Source organism: Lolium perenne, chromosome 4 (assembly GCF_019359855.2).
Source record: "Lolium perenne isolate Kyuss_39 chromosome 4, Kyuss_2.0, whole genome shotgun sequence".
NCBI classification, from domain to species: domain Eukaryota; kingdom Viridiplantae; phylum Streptophyta; class Magnoliopsida; order Poales; family Poaceae; genus Lolium; species Lolium perenne.
In genome coordinates, this window is record NC_067247.2 from 25,895,120 (window position 1) to 25,918,056 (window position 22,937).

A 22,937-nucleotide genomic window follows, 5' to 3' on the forward strand; every position below is an offset into this window, starting at 1 on the left:
ACAAGCAAGTATGTGATAGCAAGATATATATAACTTCAAGCACGATGGCTATCACAAGGTAAAGTGCATAAGTAAAGAGCTCGGGTATAGAGATAACCGAGGCACGCGGGAGACGATGATTTATCCCGGAGTTCACACTCTTGCGAGTGCTAATCTCCGGTGGAGAGGTGCGGTTGCTTAGTGCTCCCGAACGCCACAAGAGGCTCACCTTGAGGTGTGGTTGCTCGATGCACACCAACGCCACAAAGGCCTCACCCCAAGATGCGGTACTCACACCACACACCGAACGCCACGAAGGCGCCTCACCTAAATCTCCGGTGACCCTCGCCACAAAGGCCTAGGTCACGGTTCCACTAAGGGATTTCCTTCGAGGCGGAAACCGGGCCTTACACAAAGATTGGGGCACACATCCACAACTTAATTGGAGGCTCCCAACAAACCGCCACAAAGGCCTAGAGTCCGTCTAGGGTTCCAAGAACCCAAGAGTAACAACCTTCTTGCTTTCACCACCACGAATCACCGTGGAGAACTCAAACCGATGCACCAAATGCAATGGCAAGAACACCACAAAGATGCTCAAGTCCTTCTCTCTCAAATTCCAACAAAGCTACAAAAGCTATTGGGGGAATAAGAGAGGAAGAACAAAGGAATTCACAAAGAACACCAAGATCAAGATCTAGAGAGTTCCACTCACAAAGAGATGGATTTAATTGGTAGAAATGTAGATCTAGATCTCCTCTCTCTTTTCCCTCAAATGGGGGCAAGAATCATGGAGGGATTGAGAGATGGAGCAAGCTTCTCTAGTTCAACAATGGAGGGGAGAGAGAGTGAGAGAAGCACCAGCCCAAGGAGGAAGAAGGGGGGTATTTATACCCCCCAAGAAAATCGAGCCGTTTGGGCAAAACCAGGGCCGGATAATCCGGCCTAAGTAAGGGCCGGATTATCCGGGGGCCGGATTATCCGGCCTCAGGGACAAAACCTGGACAAAATCCGGCCAAAAATCCGGCCCCCATCCAGAGCTGCTTTTCTTCCGGTCCTTAGCCGATTTCGGGGGGGCCGGATATTTCCGAAATATCCGGCCCGGATAATCCGGCCCGGATATTTCTGAAAAATCCGGCCTGGCAAAACTGCAGAAACACCAAAACTAAAACTAGCATCCGGACTCCGATTTTGATGATCTTGGGCTTGTTTTGAAGCTAGGAACAAGCTCTACAAGATCATGCAGGAAACCATCATAGTCCAACAAGTTAGGATAGAAACAAATGATGAAAGGTTTGACCTATCTAAAAAAGACATACCGGTAAAACCTCCAATCTCGAAAATGCAACAAGTTGCCCATGCAAAAAACCATTCTCAATGAACTAGAGCTTGTCATGAGAATAAGCACAAGCTCTAAAACATCACATGGATAAGATCCAAATAAAACCAAGAAAGATGATGAACCAAACTCGAAAACGCAACAAGTGATCTATGCGAAATCCGTTTTCGATGAACTAGAGCTTGTCATGAGAATAAGCACAAGCTCTAAAACATCACATGGATAAGGTCCAAATAACAACCAAGAAAGATGATGCAAGGATGCAAAGGTTTGAGCTCTCTCCGAACGATACGATCGAGTTACTCACTCGAGAGCCCTCTTGATAGTACGGCAACTAAACTATAAACCGGTCTCCAACTACACTATGAGACCGGTGAGAAACAAACCCTATCAAGAGCAAACCTTATACTTGCGCATTCCACTTGAGCTCGATGACGACGATCTTGACCTCAACAAGATGGAACGCCTTTCTTGCTTGTGCTTGCTTGACGAAGTCTTGTGGATTGCTCCCCCATAATCCACCATGGGAGAGCTTCTTCTTCGGCGCATCTTCACATATCCATGATCACCATATGGATGGCAAGACTCAAGCAAAGGATCTCTTCGAGATGGCTCATCTTGAACTTGCACTTCATTTCTTCATTCTTCATCATGTTGATGTCTTGAAGTAGCTTGAGGGCTCACTTCATCTTCATCTTCAAGACATACTTGACACTTGATATCCTTCATCAATTTCTTCTTATTGCAACCTTGAAGCCAACATATGGTTCAAGAATTGCCTATGGACAACTCCTACAAATATAACTCAATGCAAACATTAGTCCATAGGGATTGTCATTAATTACCAAAACCACACATGGGGGCTCCATGCACTTTCAGCGGAGAGCACTCGGGACGGTGGTACGCGATTTACCCAGCTTCGGAACACCTGCTCGATGACAGGGCCTACTGCTGCTTGTCTTGTATTATCTGGGCGCTTTCGCGTTGTTACAATGAGTTGTTCTGAACGAGAACGTGAACTTGCCTCTAGGGCTCCCAGGATCCGGCTTATAAAGGCGCACGGATCTAGGGTTTACATGGAGAGTCCTAGCCGGATTACAGGTCGCCTAACTATGGTACAATGTCTTGCCGTATACGTCAAGGATCTTCCTTCCTCCCTACGTCGTACTGGATCCGGGTTCCACATGGGCCTCCATGGATCCGGGTCTCACATGGGCCTCCATGGATCCGGGTCTCACATGGGTCTTCACGGATCCGACTTCCTCCGATGGTCGTTTGGGATCCGGCTTCCCTATCCTGGGCTGGACTTCATCCTTCAGGATCAACAGCAACTGGGCCGTCCGACGGGCCACATGCCACGCCACCATCTATGGGCCACCCGGGCTTGCCGGATCTAGGCACTGTCGATGGTACACCCATGAAGTATACCCACAACACTATAAACACGTAGCCATGAGTTGATTGGATCGGGTGACTAATGACTTGATGAATGAAATGCTTTATAAAGAAGAGATGCTCTGGCTTCAGAGATCTCGAATTCAGTGGCTAAAGGAGGGTGATCGCAATAGAAAGTTTTTTCATCATAGAGCAGTTTGGCGTGCTCGTCGAAACAAAATTCTGAAGTTGAGAGATGATGATGGAATGATACAAATTGTACCCACAGACATGCAAAGAATGGTGGTCTCATATTTTAAACTAGATGATACCCCGCGCGATTGCTGCGGAAATTCAGGGCATCATATTTTGTTGTGGCTAAATTTAAATTAGAATATTGGGAAGCTACAATTATGAAATTACTTGGTTCAAAGAAAAAACATTTAGTATATAGGTGCATTAAGTGAACGCATTGGATTCATCATCAAACTTTCCATGTTATTTAGAATATAGTATAAGGCTTCAACGTGAGATCAATTAAGAGAACAAACAAAAAAATAAAAGGAAGGGGATATATTGGAAATGACACATGTTGAGCATGCCGAATAGCATTTTAACATGCAGCGAGAAACTATGTAATTAACACATTGTCCGCATATTTCTTAGAGCAAGGTAAATTATTTCTTCCTTTCAACTGAAACACTTCCCAGAACAAATTATCTAGGTGGATTATTTCTCCCCTTCAAGTAAAGCACTCTAAGTAATGAAATGAAAAAAAAAATGAAATAACACCAAGGACTTCAATTACCTGGACGCTGGACTAATGAGCAATGACAGAATCTATGGTGAAGCAGAACCTAGAATAAGTAATCTTATTTAGAATGAATCGATGTTTGATGGTACCAAATGGGAATGAAATGCCAATAGATCTGATCATTTCTATCGGAATCCAATCAGGACAATTCCAACAATGTAACAATAAATATGAGAACTCATCTAGCAGAATAGCATCTCAATATGAAATGTTTTGTTGTACTGTCATCTATGTTTAGAAATTTGGGCTACCTGCAAGCAACATAAATAGCTTTAAAATTGTGATGCATTTTGCACATATCATGGTCCAAAAAGAGAAAGATAAATGTCAAAAAGAAGAACACAACGGGATATGCAAGGAACATAAAAGGCTTGGTATGTGGATTGAGCGGGAAGTCACCTGGTAGAGTAATGACATGTGAGCGTGTGGAAATGTTCAACTTGATATATATGCTCGAGCAGCCCGATGGCCATGCTGCAGTGTTGAAGCAGGTACTTGTTTTTGTTTATGTGAAAACGCTATTGTCAAACGACACAACTTAATTGGAGAAAAAAAAGAAATGATCTGGTGAAAAAATTACTTGTTGAGCTCGTCGAACTCCCTGTGTGGCTGTGTGACTGTAGAAAGCAAAAACATTCATTAGGATGAGAGAAAATAGGAGACATACAGTGGCAGTAGTATTCATCCAGTCGTCCACACTCCATATGATAAAGGATTGAATCCAACGGGAAGAAGCTGACAGAATTTGCCCAAGGATCAACACACACATATACACATTGGAGAAGAACACACAGAGACTTTTCGCAGCACCGCACTTGTGCTTTTTTTCTCTTCTCCAAACTGAGCTGATTACAGAACTATAAATAGCGCACACACACCACGGTCAGGCTCACAGTTGCCTGATCCGAGGATCAGTCCACTAACTAGCTCCACGAGCCACTACCTACATGCACGCGCTAGCTTGAGTCACTCTCAAGTCTACAGAATTACAGGAGCTTGCCAACAACGGCACACTACGCACGATCTCAACTGAATGCGTCCACTTCTCCCTGCTTGCCGATCTGCCGCACGACTCGCTCGCTCTGACTCCACGGAGCTTTTGCATGTTCCAGCACATCCTATATGCACAATCTTACTCCTAATCAGCTAACTCCCTACTGAACTTTGCATGTACACACGTAATCTCCTTTTAACGTGAGTACATTGCCGCAGCCCAGCCTACTGATGCTAGCTTGGACCGAACCAACTACATGCATGCAGAAAACTTAAACATGATCAACAACTAGATAACAAGGTTAACTCCAACAATCACCCCCTTAACCTTGTTGCCATTTATTCAGTAGCTCCACGCCGACCATCACAGCAGCGCCAGATGCTCGTCGACGTCCGCGACGGCAAGATGCGCCCGCTCCTTCCTTGGCTCGGTGCAGTCCCGCGAGAAATGCCCATAGTCTTGGCAGTTGTAGCAGCGCACCTTGCGGATGTCGAAAGTGTTCTTCTTCTTGCCGCTGTTGCCGGTGCCGTTGCGATCGCGGGCACGCCACTCCTGCTCCGTGAGGAGAAGCTGGCTGTCACTCCGTTCGCCGCCGGCCTGCGCGCGCCGCCGTGAACGTTCCTCGAACGCCTTGAGCCTACCCAGCGCCTCCTCGAACGCCATCTTCTCCGGGTCGCAGAACTGCTCGATCCCGGCCACCGCAGAGTACAAGCGCTCGGGCACGGTGTCGACGAGCTTCTTCACCATGGCGGCGTCGTCGAGCGTCGATCCAAGACTCGTGTACCTTGCCGCCATGCCGCTGATCTTGCTGGCGTAGTCGTCGAGCAGCTCCCCATCCGCCATGTACAGCTTGTCGAACTCGCCACGGAGAGTGGAGAGCCGCGCCGCCTTGACGCGATCAGCGCCGACGAACCTCGTCTTGAGGCTGTCCCACACCTCCTTCGCCGTCTTCTTCGCGGACACCTGCATGAGGATGTCCTCTGACAGCGCGCCGAGGAGCTGCGCCCTCGCCGCCTTGTTCTTGTTCGCGTCCACCCTCACCGCACCATCCGCAGGGGACACCGCCTCCCAAACGCCCGCAGCGTCAAGGTTCGCCTCCACCTTGATAGCCCAGACAGTGTAGTTCGTCGACGTGAGTATCGGCATTGGTAGCGACAACGAGCTTCCCCCAGCACCATACGGAACCAACGCCATGTGGCTCTGATACCAAATGACAGAATTTGCCCAAGGATCAACACACACATATACACATTGGAGAAGAACACACAGAGACTTTTCGCAGCACCGCACTTGTGCTTTTTTTCTCTTCTCCAAACTGAGCTGATTACAGAACTATAAATAGCGCACACACACCACGGTCAGGCTCACAGTTGCCTGATCCGAGGATCAGTCCACTAACTAGCTCCACGAGCCACTACCTACATGCACGCGCTAGCTTGAGTCACTCTCAAGTCTACAGAATTACAGGAGCTTGCCAACAACGGCACACTACGCACGATCTCAACTGAATGCGTCCACTTCTCCCTGCTTGCCGATCTGCCGCACGACTCGCTCGCTCTGACTCCACGGAGCTTTTGCATGTTCCAGCACATCCTATATGCACAATCTTACTCCTAATCAGCTAACTCCCTACTGAACTTTGCATGTACACACGTAATCTCCTTTTAACGTGAGTACATTGCCGCAGCCCAGCCTACTGATGCTAGCTTGGACCGAACCAACTACATGCATGCAGAAAACTTAAACATGATCAACAACTAGATAACAAGGTTAACTCCAACAGAAGCTATTGGAACAAACAGTGGCGCTAAAAGAGCAGCATCATGCGATGGCCACAAATCGCCCCGGGCGCGGGGATCATCGAGTTTGTCATACTGGACGGCTGCCAAATGCGTTGGTCTTATATAAAGAAACCATACGGTTGGGCTTATGGAGGAGAATTTAAGGTCATGCCTGTTTAGATGGCATTGCTGGTCCATCTTAAGTTACTGGAGATGAAGCAGCAGAGGCTGCACCCTTGCGGAGGGTTAAACGAACATTTGTGGAAGGGAAGGCAGAAGATTGGGCTGGCTATTATTCAGCGTCATGTGAACATGTGAAGCTGCTGAAGTTAATTGTGATTGCGCCGTATCAGCTAGCTTGCGCGAATGTGGGGCGTTGATGCTTGTCGAGAGGGAATTTTTAGCGGCACTGGGACTGCAAGGTGTAGCGATTGTACTCAATGCCAGAATTAAAATGGAAAATACGTAGTGGAATAAGAGGAGCCGTGGTGTGATTACTCTGAGGAGGAAGACACACGTCTATAGCAGCAAAAAAATAGGAATAAATGTGCTGCTTTTTTTCCCGGAGCTTCATGTATGGCACCAAAGTAAAACCAAATATGTATTAAAAAGTGACGTGGAGATCTAATGATGTGGCAGTTGGTGAGATGGATAGCTTGCATGTTGAGAGAATTCAACTTAGTGGGTTGCTCCTATTTAGATATTATAGATCTCTTTTTACCAGAGATCCATCTCTTAATTGCATGGAGATTATTGATATTAGTACTCCGGAACAGGTCTCTTTTGAAATAAATGAGCAGCTATGTAAGGAATTCACGGATGAGGAGATCTCAGACGCTTTTTCTTCCAGATTGGGCCGATTAAGGCTCCGGGCCCTGATGGATTTCATGCCCGGTTCTACCAGAGAAATTGGGAAGTTATGCGCTCGGAGGTAATTAATGCACTGAAAGTTTTCTTCATTACTGGTCGCATGCCTGAAGGTACTAATGACACTTCCATAGTTTTGATTCCAAAAATTGATAATCCTATTGATCTCAAGGATTTTCGGCCCATTGGATTATGCAATGTGCTCTATAAAGTTGTGGCCAAGTGCTTAGTGAATCGGCTACGTCCCTTTCTGGGTGATATTATATCAGCTTGGGCACCAAGTAAGGAAGAAAGCGTTCCTTTTAAAACATGTATTCCTTCTGTAGAGCCTACTTTCCCATACCAGGGGGCCTGGATTAGTAAAACAGAATTCTTATTAGTCTAATCTGATCTTAAACAGCAATTGAGGAAGGTTTCTGATACATGGTACTTACTGCCTACTTATCGGAAGACGCAGGGTCTTCCTTGTTTCCTGATATACTTCTTTAGCTTGGCTTTTCTAGTTAAGTCACTAGAAAAGAAAACAACTTATGAGGGGAATGGTTTCCTCCCACGGTGATCGGATTATCGTCCTCTCCCCACCCCAGAGAATCAAAGCGCTTTTGTTCCCGGACGTATGATAACGGATAATGCTCTCTTAGCCTTCGAGTGCATGCACTTTATGGAACATGGTACTACTATGAATTCATCTTTTTGTGCTTATAAGCTTGATCTGTCTAAAGCCTATGATAGGGTGGACTGGACTTTCTTGGAGATGACAATGCAAAAGATGGGGTTCTGTCACCGGTGGGTACAATGGATTATGGCATGTGTTACCACGGTGAAATATTCTATAAAATAATGGAACTCTGTTGGAAGCTTTTTCTCCTTCGCGAGGTCTCGGGGGATCCCTTATCCCCCTTCCTATTTCTATTTGTGGCTGATGGTTTATCAACGTTCTTGAAAAGAGAAGTGGATCTTAATAGAGTTACTCCGATTAAGGTATGTCGAAGGGCTCCGAGCATCTCCCACCTCTTATTTGCCGATGATACTTTATTGTTCTTCAAGGCAAGTGATATGGAGGCTAAGCGGATCAAGCATACTATTGACACCTATGCTAATTGCACGGGTCAGGTGATTAATCCAGCAAAATGCTCTATTTTATTCAATGACTCATGTCCTCAGAATATACAGGAGATCATCCGTACTACACTACAAGTTGAGCAACAATGCTTTGAGATGAAGTACCTTGGGTTGCCGACACCTGATGGTAGGATGAGGAAAGGTAAATTTGAGAATTTACAATCCCGACTCATCAAAGTAGTGATGGAGTGGGGAGATAGTTTGTTAGCCCAAATCGCACGGGAGATTCTTATAAAAGCCTCTTATAAAAGCTGTAGCACAGGCTATTCCTACATATGTCATGGGGGGTATTTAAACTCCCAGTTTCTCTCTGTGACGATCTTACAAAGTTGGTTCGTGATTATTGGTGCGGTGCCCAACAAGGACAAAGGAAAACTCATTGGCTAAGCTGGGATAAATTAAAGCGATCCAAATCTTAAGGGGGAATGGGCTTTCGTGATATGAGATTTTTCAACCAAGCTCCACTTGCTCGTCAGCCTGGAGGTTATTGGCTTTCCAAGAAAGTTTGTGTGCTCGTGTGCTCAAGGCAAGATATTATCCAAATGGGGAATTGGTTGATACAGTTTTTACAGGGAATCCTTCTTCGACCTGGACAACTATATCTTTCGGTTTGGAGCTGTTAAAGAAGGGTATTGTCTGGAGAGTCGGTAATGGAAGTAAAATTAGAATATGGAGGGACAATTGGCTTCCTAGGAACACATATTACAAAACCCTTACTTCTCGGCCAAACAGAAGACTTCGAAAAGTTTCTGAACTTTTAGACGAAGAAGGGCAGTGGAAGGTTGATCTTATTCAGAGGAATTTTGCACCAATTGATGCGGAGACCATTCTGTCTATTGAACCCTCTCGGTGTCATGATGACGACATATTGGCCTTGCACCCAGAGCCATCTGGTATATTCTCAGTTCGTAGCGCATATAAGTTGGCTTTTGGAGAAACTTCAGCGCAGTGTATGTTCGCTACGTCTAGTGGTAGACCAAGCGGTGATAATCCGGTCAGGGCAAAGATTTTGCATGCTAATGTTCCCCCCAAATTTAATTTTTTTGCGTGGAAGGCGATGTCCAATACTCTCGCAACAGAGCAGAATAAGGTGTCACGTAAGTTCAGAGTTACTGGTTTATGCAATATATGCAATATGGAGATTGAGGACGTAGCCCATGCGCTGTATAAATGCACTCATGCTTCACGCCTGTGGAATGAGATGAGGAAAGTATGGAGTCTGTCATCGCATGTTGATCTTCAACATCACCCGTCCATGTGGCTCCAATCAGTTATTCTGAATATTCCTGATCATATGATAGACACAGACACTCCTGGTTTCCTGGAGAGCTTGGTACTCTAGGAATGAGGCGACTCACAATAAACCATTGCCGCAAGTGGAGAGTTCAAAGAGATTTTTATGCAGCTACTGGAGTCTGCTTAGAAACATTAAAACTTTGCCGATGGAGGAAGTGATCAAAGGGAAGAGCATCCAGGTCCAGTCAACTGTCAAAGAACAAGCTACTATTAAAGATAAGCCACCGGACAAGCCTTGGAATCGGCCACCGCCGGGTACCGTCAAACTCTTGGTCGATGGCTCTTTCCATGCCGGTGATCACACAGCTGGAACGGGAATGGTGCTGCGTGATGACCAGGGGAATACTATCTTTACAGCTTGTCGATTTCTAGAGCAATGTGATAGTCCCTTGGAAGCAGAAGTTCGGGCATGCATCGAAGGTTTGGAGTTGGCTCTCCAGCAAAGTCATCTCCCAATAATTGTTGAGACTGATTGTCTCCAATTAGTTGCTGCTATCGAGAACAAATACCAAGATAGATCACCTCTGGTATATCTAGTCTCTGAACTTAGATTATTAGCTAGTCATGAAAGAGTTTCGGTTATTGTAAAAGTGGAGCGATCTCAGATCAAGGTTAGCCACAACCTTGCTAATTTAGCGAGAGTTGATCTTTCTACTGCCTTTTGGTTAGGCTCGGGACCTGATGCTATTCTTCAGATCTTGGAGCAGGACTGCTGTGTAACCCCCTCTGAGTAATAAAGCTCCTTTAATACCCGCAAAAAAGAAAAAAAAAAGAAAAAGTGCATACAATGTGATAGTACGTAGAACCTAGCTAGCTATTGGCTGTCTCAAAGACCCAAGGTTTCGATTGGAGCTAGCTCCGGGCTCTGCAACTCTTAGATCATCTTGCAGGCTGCATATGCACTGTTGATTTCGTAGTACATGGTGCAATAAAAGTTGAAACCTAAAGCGCTGATGTGCATGCATGCATTTGGAGTAGGTAGGCAAGGCGATCGAGAACACCAGATCGGAAACACCATATATGCGATGCAGTGCTAGAATAGAGGTAACGTGATTCATTATTTCGGCGCAGTGCTAGAATAGATTAGCTCCCGAGACTCGGGCACAGGAACGTGATTCATTATTACTATCCAATTAGTACTATAGTCTAGCTCAAATGCTCAATCAGTTCTGATCGTGCTCGAAAATAATTGCAATAGCAGCATCACTTTTTACTCCCTAGCTTAGCTCTCTATACGATTTCTCATCTCTATATCTGTGAAGTTACAATGCAATTATTTTGTATATCTGAGGATAGGAGGATCATATTAATTATTTAGTCATACATGAATATGTTGTTCTCTTCTGGTATGCTAGAAAATCCTGTATATTATCAAATAGCAGAATCACTTCTTAAAATAGCATAATCACTTTTTATGGATCTTTCCTGAATAATTGTTCAAACAATCTGAGTATGCAATGCTTATTTTTTAACTATAGAAAATGGATCTCAACGTTGAATCAGCCACTATTGACGATCTAGATTGTTGTGAAGTGTATATGTGGATTGCCTAGCCCTTTCCATCAGTTCGGACTTTTAGTTCAAGTGGCTAGTGCATGAAGCTTAACATGGTATCAAAGCCCCAGGTCTCAAGTTCAAATCCTGGCTTTCACATGGTTTTCGCAATTAAGCCTAAAAATTGCTATTGCCTCCCTCTTTAGCCACCGCTGTTTCGGTGTGCCCTTCTTCTTTCACGTGTTGACTTTCTCTTCTCCCGTCACACGCAAGTGGGGGTGTTGTGAAGTGTATATGTGGATTGCCTAGCCCTTTCCATCAGTTCGGACTTTTGGTTCAAGTGGCTAGTGCATGAAGCTTAACATAGATAACTGGCCTTTAATAACAATCAAAATGTTCTGAATCAAGTGTTCCGGATCCTCCATTGCCATCACCGACCATCTCGACATCATCCCTGGTTTCTGAATCGAGTAGTTCAAAATTAGACGAGCCATTATTATTAACTCTGTCACCAACCAATGAGGTCAGCGTTGTCACCGATGTGTGAAAATGATTTCACATATGACTATCTCCCACTAGGTAATTCGCTTGTTATTTTTACTATTATTACATGTGATTTTCATTTAAACTAAATTAAGATATAAATCAAATATTATTAAATGCATTCGTTATTGTGTATGTGTATTTATTTAATATATCATTTCTTTATATATATTTTTATTTTTTGAAGATTATACATTGACCGAGCAAGATGTATGTGCTCACTGTGCAATACTCTAAGAAAGATGATTTACTGCTAAAGATAGATAATATATCTATCAAGCAAGTTTATTTGGCGTGCCTGCTAGATTAGAAAAAATGGCTAGACGAAGAAGTAAGTTCGCCGCCACCGTCTGGTGCATGATCACCACCGCGCCCTGATCGGCCTCCATGTTTCTACCGCGCTCTCTCTAAATGCTGATTTTGTCTGGTTTGGGCAAGCGAGCGGCATACCTAGTTAGGCCATGTAAAAAACACTTTTTTTGAATTAAGGAGCCCACGCTTACACCACCGGGTCTCTCCCGGAGCCCCTCGTTCGTCCCTTGTGGCTCCTCTTGTTTGCGTCACCTCCACCCCCCCATACTCTTAATCTCGGTTTAATTTCATTTTCATGTCTTCCGTTGATTTTTCTGTGCTTGGAAGATTTTTTTAATAGATATAAAAATTAAACGAAGAGTATTCTGCCTTCCCATGTTAAGTTAAATAGCAACATAAATAAGATTTAGTGAAAAATACTCAATACAAGTTTGTAAACAATAATTGGAACAATATATTAAACTGTAAAGGCATGCATACTATTTGGACGTATGATGGGTATAATAATGCATAAAAGGTAATAAAGCATAGCATAAAGTAGACCATCATCTACAAGGCAGGAGAAGATACATGAGGTGATCAAGAGGCGCATATAAAACCCATCTAGGGTTGCATCCCTCTCGCTGGCAATCCTGCGGATCCGCTCCACCTAGGATGGCCTCGAGGACTTGGAGGCGTGGCAGACCGCGGCATCTCGTCTATGGGAAGGTTTCGGTTATTCGTTCAGCTTGTTTTTAGTGTCTTCTTAGGGATGATGAGGCGGCGGCTACGGTAGTTTTGGAGACGATGATTCGAAAAGTGCCACATGAGCACTAGTACTCCTGATTTTTAGAAATCATGTTTCTTGAATTGAAAAATATTGAAATTAAACATACATATAAACATTCTGAAGTTATGGTAGAAATTTTGGAGAAAAATCCGGTGTATTTTGAGCTATACAAAATAGATAAATTTATGACAAATATTAGGCCCTATACAGAGCCACATATTTGTTTTCTTCTGTAGCTTAAAATATAATGTAATTTCTACCAAAAGTTCACACGAGTATTTAGGACATGTGTATGTATTCATAGAATAAATTTGACGATTTTTTGAAACACAAAAATACCATTTTTAAATATTTTATTAAAAAGAGGAGCACGTGCTCAGCACCAAATCTGCTTCCTACTTCAGATCTACTGCATGTACGTTGCCACAGTGTGCTTTACTCAATCAGACGGATTTGAATTTTCCAGAATATTCATTACGAAAATGAATTTGTACAAAATGCCATAGCAAATTTCTAGCACCAATTGCAGTTCGTGTTTTGATCTTCTTATACATGATACCAATTGCATTTGTACATGCGATTTTCAATCTTTTTTTTTTTTGAAACGGAGGCAAAAGCTTTGCCTCATCCGTTAATTAAGAAGAAAGTGCCCAATTTTTAGAAGAAAATTGTGCGAAACCAACAACACACACTGGACACCCCGGCCAACCTGGCTACCCACACGGAGCACACACGTCATCAAGAAGAAAAGCCATCGATGAGGATGTCATCGAGCGTCATCCTCGTCACTCCTCCACGAGCCAGCGATTCCGACTTCACCTTAGACGACCGCCACCGAGACCCTCGCCGCGAACGACACTGGAGCCAATGTGAGCCTATGCCAAACAGTCGACCCCCAAGCACGTCGAGGAGGAGGCAGCTCCGACTTCAACCGTGACCTTCAAAGGAGAAAGTTGCACACCTTGCACCGACGCAATCACCAATCAAGTGGCATCGTTGCCACAAGTCGCCTCGCAGCTCCGACTTCACCATCACGGCAGGGGTGACGAAGAACATGCCGCAACTCCGATCCGCTCACCATTGTCATCGTTGCCACGCAGCCCACGACGCCAACACCAACCATCTTCCACGGGTCCCTCCGACCAAAGCAGCTCCAAATCGATGCCCTCAAGAGGGAAGACGACACAAGAGGGCCGCCATCGAACGATCACGGCGGATCTAGGGATTACCCGGAGCTTTTCCAGACAGGATGACAAAACATCACCTCGGTGATGCCTTCAAGAAGGAAGCGGCGCCCGAAGCCGTCGCTATCGCCGGCCTCGGCCAGCTGCCGGCCGGCCAGCCACCGAGGATCCATACAAGATTTTCAATCTTTAGAGTGTTGCGAAAGTTGCACCGAGTTTGTGAGATCCATACAAGAAGTGTAAGGCTGCTTTCTCCTTGTCATGTTCATGATAATTCTCTTTTTTTTAAATCTAGTATTCATTCACAAGTCATGTTCTATAACTCGGCAGGAAATTGGTGAAGTCCTTCCTAGAGGGGCCTCTTCCTAATTTGGCTCTGAATCTCTTTCTCCATATCCTCCAAGCACTTCTTATAAAAATGTATTTTAATTTTTTTAAAGTTGGCGAGAGCACCAGAGCTCGGGAGCCAAAAACATTTTTTGCAAAAAAAAATCTACTATAAGGCTTACACATTTTTTCATTTTCTATAAGCTGGGGGGGGGGGGGGGGGGTCCCCTCTCAAGAATCTGGTTCCTACTTTTCGGGTAACTCTGTTTGTGTTTGAGCCATGTTTGCATCCTAGCAACTACATCCCGGATTTGAGAGGCGACATATTCGAGGATGCCATTGAAGCGTTGCTGCAGGAAGGGGCCCTGGTGATTTTTTGTTTGCAAAGAATTCATTTCAGTCACTGAATGTCATGCACTGTAGCTAGTTTTTAGACGCAGGCTACTTTGAAGACGAGTTTCTGTTTTCCCAAATCAACGTTGCAGTAATTGATACATTAACATTAGTTTCTTCGATAAATTTTCCTCTGTTCCTACAGTTATATACTTCAGGAAACTGCCCTGGTTTCCCCTGTTTCTCTTAGCAGGGTAATCTTTCAAAGATTCTTGCTGTACACTATTACAAATGAGCTGAGATCTCTAACATGGTCAGATCTTCTGCAACATGAACATTAGTTGCTAAAATAAATTTTCTTTTGTTCAGTATAGTCACAGACTTGCAGTGTCGTGAATGCAGGCTATCCCGATTTGCCCTGATTCTCTCATCCGGAACATAGATGCTAAAACCACTAATCTTTCACAGATTACCGCACAACGTTACAAACAAGGTCAGATCTCTAACATGGTCAGACTGAAGCTACATGCGCAAAAAGTGTGACATAGATGAAGGTGAAGTGTGCGAGATAGATGAATGTTACGACGGCCACGGTGTCATCTGGTTGGTCGTCTCTGCACCTCCTGATTATCTCAGCGAGAAGGCTGGACAAGGCAAGCCAAAGATGAAATGTCTGGAAGGATTTCAGTTCATATAGTAACTATATAGCATGTCCATTATAGACAGTTCTGAGATGCAGGCCATTTGGTGAAAGATGTCTGAACTCTGAAGACAAGTGTCTCCCCAAACCAAAACTCCTAGTTTAGTGGATCTCTTCTGCAATATAAGTTGCTCAAAGAAAAAATTTCTGTACAAATTACAGTTACATTGTATCCAAACACAGCCTTCATCTTCTTTACATTTTTAGAATCATTTTTGGTACTGTAAATACTCTAATTTCCCCCGTTTTTCTTCCGGTTCTTTCAGAAAGGTCATAAAAAACAGAATATAACTTCATGAGATCGATTGCATCAATGCGCATGCTAATAGTACAAATAATCAGGCCGGGATCCATACAACACTCATTGTTTGTTCAATGTGACCTCCTTACATACATCCGGAATAGCGACATCACATAGACATTACAATGTAGGAAACATGTATCACAAAACTAATACATGTCCAACGTCACTGACATGGATGAAGGTGACTGGCACGGCATCATCAGGTCGTCGTTGCACCTCCGGGTCATCTCCGTCGAGAACGCCGGACAAGGCAAGCCGTAGATAGCCTCGCCGGCCGCCGACTTGTCAGGCTCTGGCTGCTGCTCGCCCAAGCTCCCGTACATTTGGCCGTCATCGTTGAAGTTCTGGTGTGGGACCTCGCCTGCGGCGTCGTCGTCCTCCGGCTGAGCTGCTGGCATGGCCAGATCGGCCACTGGCATCATGGCGTTACTCGCTCCAGAAATCTTGTTGCACGTTCTCGAAGAAGTTGCTTAGTGGGGCGGCTTGATCGGCGAAACCGGCGCCGCCATACATCATCTCGGCTCTTCTGGTACGAAGAGTTGGGGAAAATTCATCTGAAAATTTGCCATAAGGTCTTGGGGACAAACAGTTTCATCCTCGTCCACCCACGTCACATTGTTGTAGTTCTGGCTATCCTCAAGCAGCGGCTGCTCCTCCTCGTACAATTGGCCGTCGTAGTTGTAGTTCTCGTCTCCGGTGACGGTCTGCTGCAAGAGCCCGACGTCGTCCTCCTCTTGGTCTAGCTGAGCAGATGGCGGCACGGCCAGATCTCCCTCTGGCATCACAAAGTCGTTGTGGTACTCGCTCCAGAAATCTTGCTCCACGTTCTTGCATGGTGGGTCAGCTGGATACGTAGATTGATGGTCGGTGAGATTGGCGGCACCGTACCACTCTGTCATAGCGTCTTGGTCTACAACACTTTCACCCATCCACGTCAAGTCGGACTGAAGGCTCTCCGCAATCACTGGGTGTTGGACGTCAAGTGAGTGCCGTGGCCGCGCGGTCGCCGTAGGATCCCCGGGGTGGTCGCCGGCCGATGCCTTTCTGTTCTTGGGGATGACGACGGGATCCGACACCGGCTCGTCGGACGCCACGGCGTGAAAGGATGGGTAGATCTTGCATAGCACGAGGTCGTCGCCTCCGTGCTCCGGCGAGATGCCGTACTCCCACATGATCCACCCGCCTCTCTCGTCCTTGCCCGCCGACGGGTTCTTGACCTTGTAAGAAAAGTACTGCTCGTAGCCGCCGTAGTCGCTTCCGCCCTTGACCGGCCTCTCGCCTTTCTCCGAGTGCCAGTGCTTGCCCTTTCCGGCCGCGCCTTTGATAGTGCGTGACTTTCTCCCTGGCTCGCCGCGCGCGTTCGTCTTGCGGCCTCCGATGTAGGGCACAGGAGAGAAGAAGTACCAGACCGGCATCTTGTGGACGTCGCCTTTGCCGGTGCCAGGCGCCTTGTGGAGTCCCTCCACCAGCTTCTCCGGCTCGGCGGAGTACACGTCGGCGACGTGGATGAAGGTGCCGGTGTCGCCGGGGAGTGCCACGTTGTTGACCTTGCGGTGGAGGTACAGGTCCGTGAGCTCGCGCTCCGTCGGGCAGAAGGCGCAGCCTGCGCTTGCCTCGAGCGAGGGATCGCCGTGAGACGTCGACGTCGTCATCGTCTTGGACAGGATGGATCGATGTCTAGGGTTGAGTTGAGTTGTCGCTTATGGTGGATCCCAAATGCATCTCGCCGATCGCGAGAGAGCTTTCTAGGGCTCGCGCGGCGTGATCTGAGTCTAGGAATTCACGTAGCGTAGCGCCCCATTTATATTGCTTATACCAATATGGAGTCCCAGTCGAAAACCGAATCGGCGTGGACTTGTGAAGCTTACTGTCCTAAACATGTTGGACTTGAGCTGATTACACTTGTTTTCCTTATTACTTAGCGTACACGTGATTAATTTCATCTGATCCATCCGAAACATGGGAAGCCTAGATTTGTGTAGTACAAAACAATACCACGAGTTTATTTTAAGTTTTTTTTAATGATTGTGTTCCTATTTCTCACGAATATTATACCACTGGCACCGTGAATCGCTGAATTAGACGGATGCCACTAATTTTTGTGAAGTCGTTATTTCTATGCCACCGGATGGACGTGACGCTAACTACCGTTTGGCATGTGGGTTCTACCTCGCTTCGACATTGTGACCGTTGTACTTACATGTGGGCCCCGCCACATCAATAGAAAGATGGCTCACGGTCCAGTTTCGAGGTTTCAAGGCCCTATTTTTCTAACATTTCCCATTTTTGTCGTTCCCTATTCTACTTGACGATTTTTTTAAACACAAAGAGTACAGTTTTTAAATATTTTTAGAACTAGGAGCACGTGCTCAGCACCAAATCTGCTTCCTGATTTCAGGATACTTCGGATCTACTGTATGTACGTTGTTGTAGTGTGCTTTACTCAATCAGACGGATTCGAATTTCCAGAATATTCGTTACGAAAATGAATTTGTAATAAATGGCATAGCAATGTCTAGTACTAATTGCAGTTCATGTTTTGATCTTCTTATACATGATACCAATTGCATTCTTCAAACAAATTTGGAAGAGCAGAATCCCACTCAAAATCAAAATGTGGTTATTCCTTATTTGGTATAATGCAATTGCCACAATTTGTTGAAACGTTATTGGGTAAGCAATTCTCGGTGCCAATTCTGCAATAAGCATGAAAATATACTTCATCATTTTTTGAATGTGCATCAGCGAAAATTGTATGGAGATACTGTGGGCCAGGCCATCAGTGGTCCAACACACCCTGGTATTTTCTCTCAATTCTTCTAGTGGTTTCGCAATTTTCCTTGCAAGTCGAAACACACAGATTTTTGGGTTGGTTGCAATTTGTTGGATGATTTGGAAGTTGAGCTAGGAATAGAGCTTGCTTTGCGTGCAAGCTGACTAAAACTCATATTGAACTAATTAGTTACTCTATTTTTTTACGAAATACTCGGCAGGTTTACATAACTCTCCTGATGTAGAAGACATTCGTTCTGTCGCGGATAACCTCTTGATACTTTCTACATTGGCTAAAGAGATGGGTGTGAGTGATCCGGAAAGTGGCTCGTTTGCTTGAAGCTTCAAACTCAAATGTTGATGACAACAAAATGGAAGTTGATGATGATGCTTGAGTGTGATGTGTTTGTTCCTTCAGTGATGCTTGTTCTAGGGTTTTGTTGTTAGATAACTTCTAGTTGGTCTTGTAAATCAAAAAAACGCTAGCAGTAGGCGGCGTTTTTTCTTTCGTTGTTTGTAGCACAAACTTGGGATGTCGTTGACCTTCTAGCATGTGTGTCGTTATTTTGATGATAATGAAATTCGATCCCTTGGTGGGTTGATAGGAAAACAATACTCAGTGCTAGCATAGTAACCGTTTTCCCGTATTATCTGAAGAAACCAGGGCCGAAATTCCATAGGATGAGTTGATGTGGTCCTTCATTTTATTTTCAGAATTACTGAAAAGATTAAGATATACACATACGCGAATTATAATGGTCGAGCACTTGCGACCTCGTCTCTTTACGTGACCATGCCACGCTCTCAGCATGCACTCCACACACGATAATGATGGCGCCTAGCTGATGTGTATGGATGGGCATGTCGTCGCATTGTACCCTTTGTCATACTCTCGAAAAAATGTGGAATTCACTCTAAAAAAATATTTTAGAGTGTGTAAAGTGTTACTTGCTCGACAGTCGCGTGTGTATGCTCGTGCGTTCATTTTTTGTACTCCGTGTATCAAGTCGAAGAATTAAGCCGTACTAACTGTGTGCAAAACAAAAGAGAAAACGAAATTAATACACGACAGGACGGAAAATGTTCATTTGAAAGACGCATAAATCGGAGCTGAGAATGACCGGGCCATGGTCATACATATGCATGCAGCCACTGGTGCCTAGAGATTTACGCACTGCATGGAACACATCTCCACCCCATACACAACCCGAGCTCCCGCGCCGCGCGCACAAGTTTACACGTATGTACAGATCACTACCGGCTCAGTTGTTACTTGTTACCCAGTGATCAGTTCGTGTCTTGATCTCTCGATCGGCGACGGTGAACGATGGCCGCTTCCGCTGCCACGCTCGTCTTCCTCCTGTCCTTGATCTGCATCCCATCCCGGTTCCTCACCGGCGCGTTGCCACCCCCACCACCGACGCCGTCCAAACCCGTGACGCCACCACCACCTTCGACGCCGTCCAAGCCCGCAACGCCACCACCGGCAACGCCGTCCAAGCCCGTGACGCCACCTCCTGCGGCGCCGCCCAAGCGTGTGACGCCTCCACCGCCAAAGCTGTCCAAGCCCGTGTCACCGCCTCCTGCGACGCCGTCCAAGCCCGTGCTGCCACCGCCCAAGCTTGCGCTGCCACGTCCTGCGGCGCCGCCCAAGCCCGTGTCTCCGCCTCCTGCGACGCCATCGAAGCCAGTGCCGCCACCCCCGGCGACGCCGCCCAAGCTAGCGCTGCCACGTCCTGCGGCGCCGCCCAAGCCCGTGTCTCCGCCTCCTGCGACGCCATCGAAGCCGGTGCAGCCACCCCCGGCGGCGCCGCCCAAGCTAGCGCTGCCACCAACGAAAGCGCCACCGAAGCCAGGTACGCCACCGCGAGCGGCGCCGCTTATGCCGGCAATACCGCCCGCATTGATGGCGCCCATCCCCTGGGACGAGCCGGGGTACCAGTCGAAGCCGGTGCCTGAGCCGGTGCGGAAGGCGTGCGCGCGGACGGTGTTCCCGGACCTGTGCGGGCGCGTGCTGGGCTTCGCCGTGGACCCGAAGAGGGCGAACGACACGCGCCACCTCGCCGAGGCGTCCGCGCGCGCCGCGATCCAAGCCGGCACGGCGGTGGCCGCCTTCGGGTACGTCTACATTGCGGGCGCCAAGAACGGCACCAGGCTGCGGCTGTGCGTGCGCGACTGCACCGTCCGCGTCGACGCCGCCGTGAAGAACATGACGGCGTCGGTGGCCGCGATGAAGCGGGGCGCCAAGGCGGAGGCGTGGCAGCTGGCGGGCGAGGCGGCCAAGGGGTGCGGCGTGTGCTGGGGCAGCTGCGCCCAGTTCACCGGCGAGGCCATGTTCGTCATGATCAAGCGCGCGCGCCAGTTCGAGAGGCTCGTCATGATCGCCGGCAGCATCATCCTCATGATTATATGACAGATGCATTTGCAGGAATCTTAATCTTTTTGCAAGCCTAGGCCATCAAGTGATTTATTATTGTAGTCAATTTGCTAGTAGTTCAGGGCATAAAATGTACTAGTCTGGTGAGCAGATGAAATGAAATAAGTTCATCATGATGGTATCGTCAATAGATAATGTGAGTCATTTGATCGTGAACCAAGTATATTTTTTTCTAGAGGAAGTCTTGAAAAAACGGACACAGCTTAGAAAGAAATGGGCTAGATTTCTCTAAGGCCATACAGGAGCTCCCTTTTGGCCCAATGGAACCCAGAACATGTAGTTGATATATGTTTTATGAGGAATTGGACTAGTGTCCCTATTTCAACGACATCTCATTTTGGCCCAGTGTCAGCTTAAATTTTGACTAAATTTAAGTAAACTCCTACACTTATTATGAATCAGAGGGAGTAACAAAGATCAATGCATATTCAGAGTTTCAAGAAAATTCTTAATCTTTTTATGTGCATCTAAATCTTTGTGAGAGTTACCCTTTTAGCAATACTTGAAGATAGAGAACACAAAGAGACAAAATGAGATGTCTTGGATTCCAAGTTGGCGGGAACATGTACCAGGACATGGTTAACTAGGATAAAACAGGGATCAAAACCAATTAAAAGGTGAGAATTGGGGAATGGGAGGGTATTTTAGATGGTTTTGTGAGTACATAGGCGGTATTTTAGCCCTCACCGGTGAACTGGGCGCAGCTTCCCCAGCACACGCCGCACTCCTTGGCTGCCTGGCCCACCAGCTGCGCCCCCTCCAATTTCGCGCCCCGCTTCATCGCAGCCACCGATGCTAGGCCTGTAGGTGGGAGCGGGCTACCCACGACGCCGCCGGTCCAAGCCCACTCAAGTTACTAAGCGTAGACCCACGGACACGAACATAAACTTGGCAGATAGTAGCGGTACGCCTGCTACCGCCGCCCCCGCGCTGCACCCTTTCCATGGCGATGAAGGCGGACGCCATGCCCCAAGGAACTGCCCCACCGCTACAGTCTCGTCCCTCCGCTCCCCCCTCAGGTCCTCTTCTTCGGCCACCTGGATCCCGAGCAGTTCGTCTCCAGCGAGATCCGTGGGGAGCAGCCGATGCCCCCTTCACGTGCCTCCACGGCCTTCTCCATGCTTCGCGGCCGTCGACCTGGCTAATGCCCCCCACGCGGTGCGGCCGCCCTACACCTGTGCCCCTATCCCCCGGCGACGGCGAGTTCCTCTCCTCCTTCTTTCCCGATGGGACAACGGTGGTTGAATGGTTGTGTTCCTCTTCTCCTAAATGTTTGACGTTTCCTGTGCACTGATGTAAAACCACTTAGACTAGGTCCAATGGAAGTATGATAAGTAGTATCATAGATGTCATGTTGGCAAATATCTGATGTGACACACCAATTAATGAGGTGAGAGATGTGAGTAGTATCATAATATGATACCGTATCATAGCACGTAAAACTAAAAAAATTAATGGCAAATACATCATGTACACACATTTGCATTGAGATTCTACAAAACATTAAATATAATCAAACTATGATACTATGCAATGTGGAGGTGGAGGTGGTGTCATAAACTAGTATCATGTGCATGATACTAGTGTATGATACTTCCCATTATGATTAATCTTAGCGGGTGAAAGTGGGCCAATTGGAGGCCGCTTAATATCAAGAAAATTAAAGTGCAGCAAGCGGCAACCCGACTGGTCTGGCAGATAGAGGTGGTCAAGTAGCGGTATCCCACGGACAGGCCCACTTTACAGCCTGAACCGACGCCGTCATGTTCTTCACGGTAGTGTCGACGCGGATGGTGCAGTCGCGCACGCACAGCCGCAGCCTGGTGCCGTTCTTGGCGCCCACCATGTAAACGTACCCGAAGGCCACCACCGCCGTGCCGGCCTGGATCGCGGCGCGCGCGGACGCCTCAGCAAGGTGGCGCGTCTCGTTCGTCCTCTTCGGGTCCACGGCGAAGCCCAGCACGCGGCCAACACAAGTCCGGGAACAGCGTCCGCGCGCACGCCTTCCGCACCACCTCAGGCACCGGCTTCGACGGGTAGCCCGGATCGTCCCAGGGGATGGGCACCAGTAGTGCGAGTGGCATTGCCGGCATGAGCCAGTTCGAGAGGCTCGTCATGATCGCCGGCAGCATTATCATCATGATTATATGAGAAGAGTGTCGTCGTCCTCTCGTCAACAGATGCACTTGCAGGAAT

At 46.9% G+C, this 22,937-nt stretch overlaps 2 protein-coding genes across 2 annotated transcripts in view; one reads left to right on the forward strand and one right to left on the reverse strand.

The window, feature by feature from the left end:
* Positions 1–12,006, reverse strand: part of LOC127291971 (epoxide hydrolase 3) — a 77,717-nt gene extending 65,711 nt beyond the window's left edge. Inside the window, exon 1 of the mRNA XM_051321312.1 lies at positions 11,972–12,006. Within this exon, the coding sequence (XP_051177272.1) occupies positions 11,972–11,992 (21 nt within the window). The 5' untranslated portion in view covers positions 11,993–12,006. The remainder of the gene's footprint in view (positions 1–11,971) is intronic.
* Positions 12,007–19,533: 7,527 nt separating this feature from the next.
* On the forward strand, positions 19,534–20,897 carry LOC139830821 (uncharacterized). The gene has a single exon (XM_071819633.1). The coding sequence runs from the start codon at positions 19,632–19,634 to the stop codon at positions 20,715–20,717; it is 1,086 nt and encodes a 361-aa protein (XP_071675734.1). The 5' UTR covers positions 19,534–19,631; the 3' UTR covers positions 20,718–20,897.
* Positions 20,898–22,937: the final 2,040 nt, after the last annotated feature.

Coding starts and splice junctions, on each gene's coding strand:
- LOC139830821 (XM_071819633.1), top strand. CDS start 19,632: ATGGCCGCTTCCGCTGCCACGCTCGTCTTCCTCCTGTCCTTGATCTGC.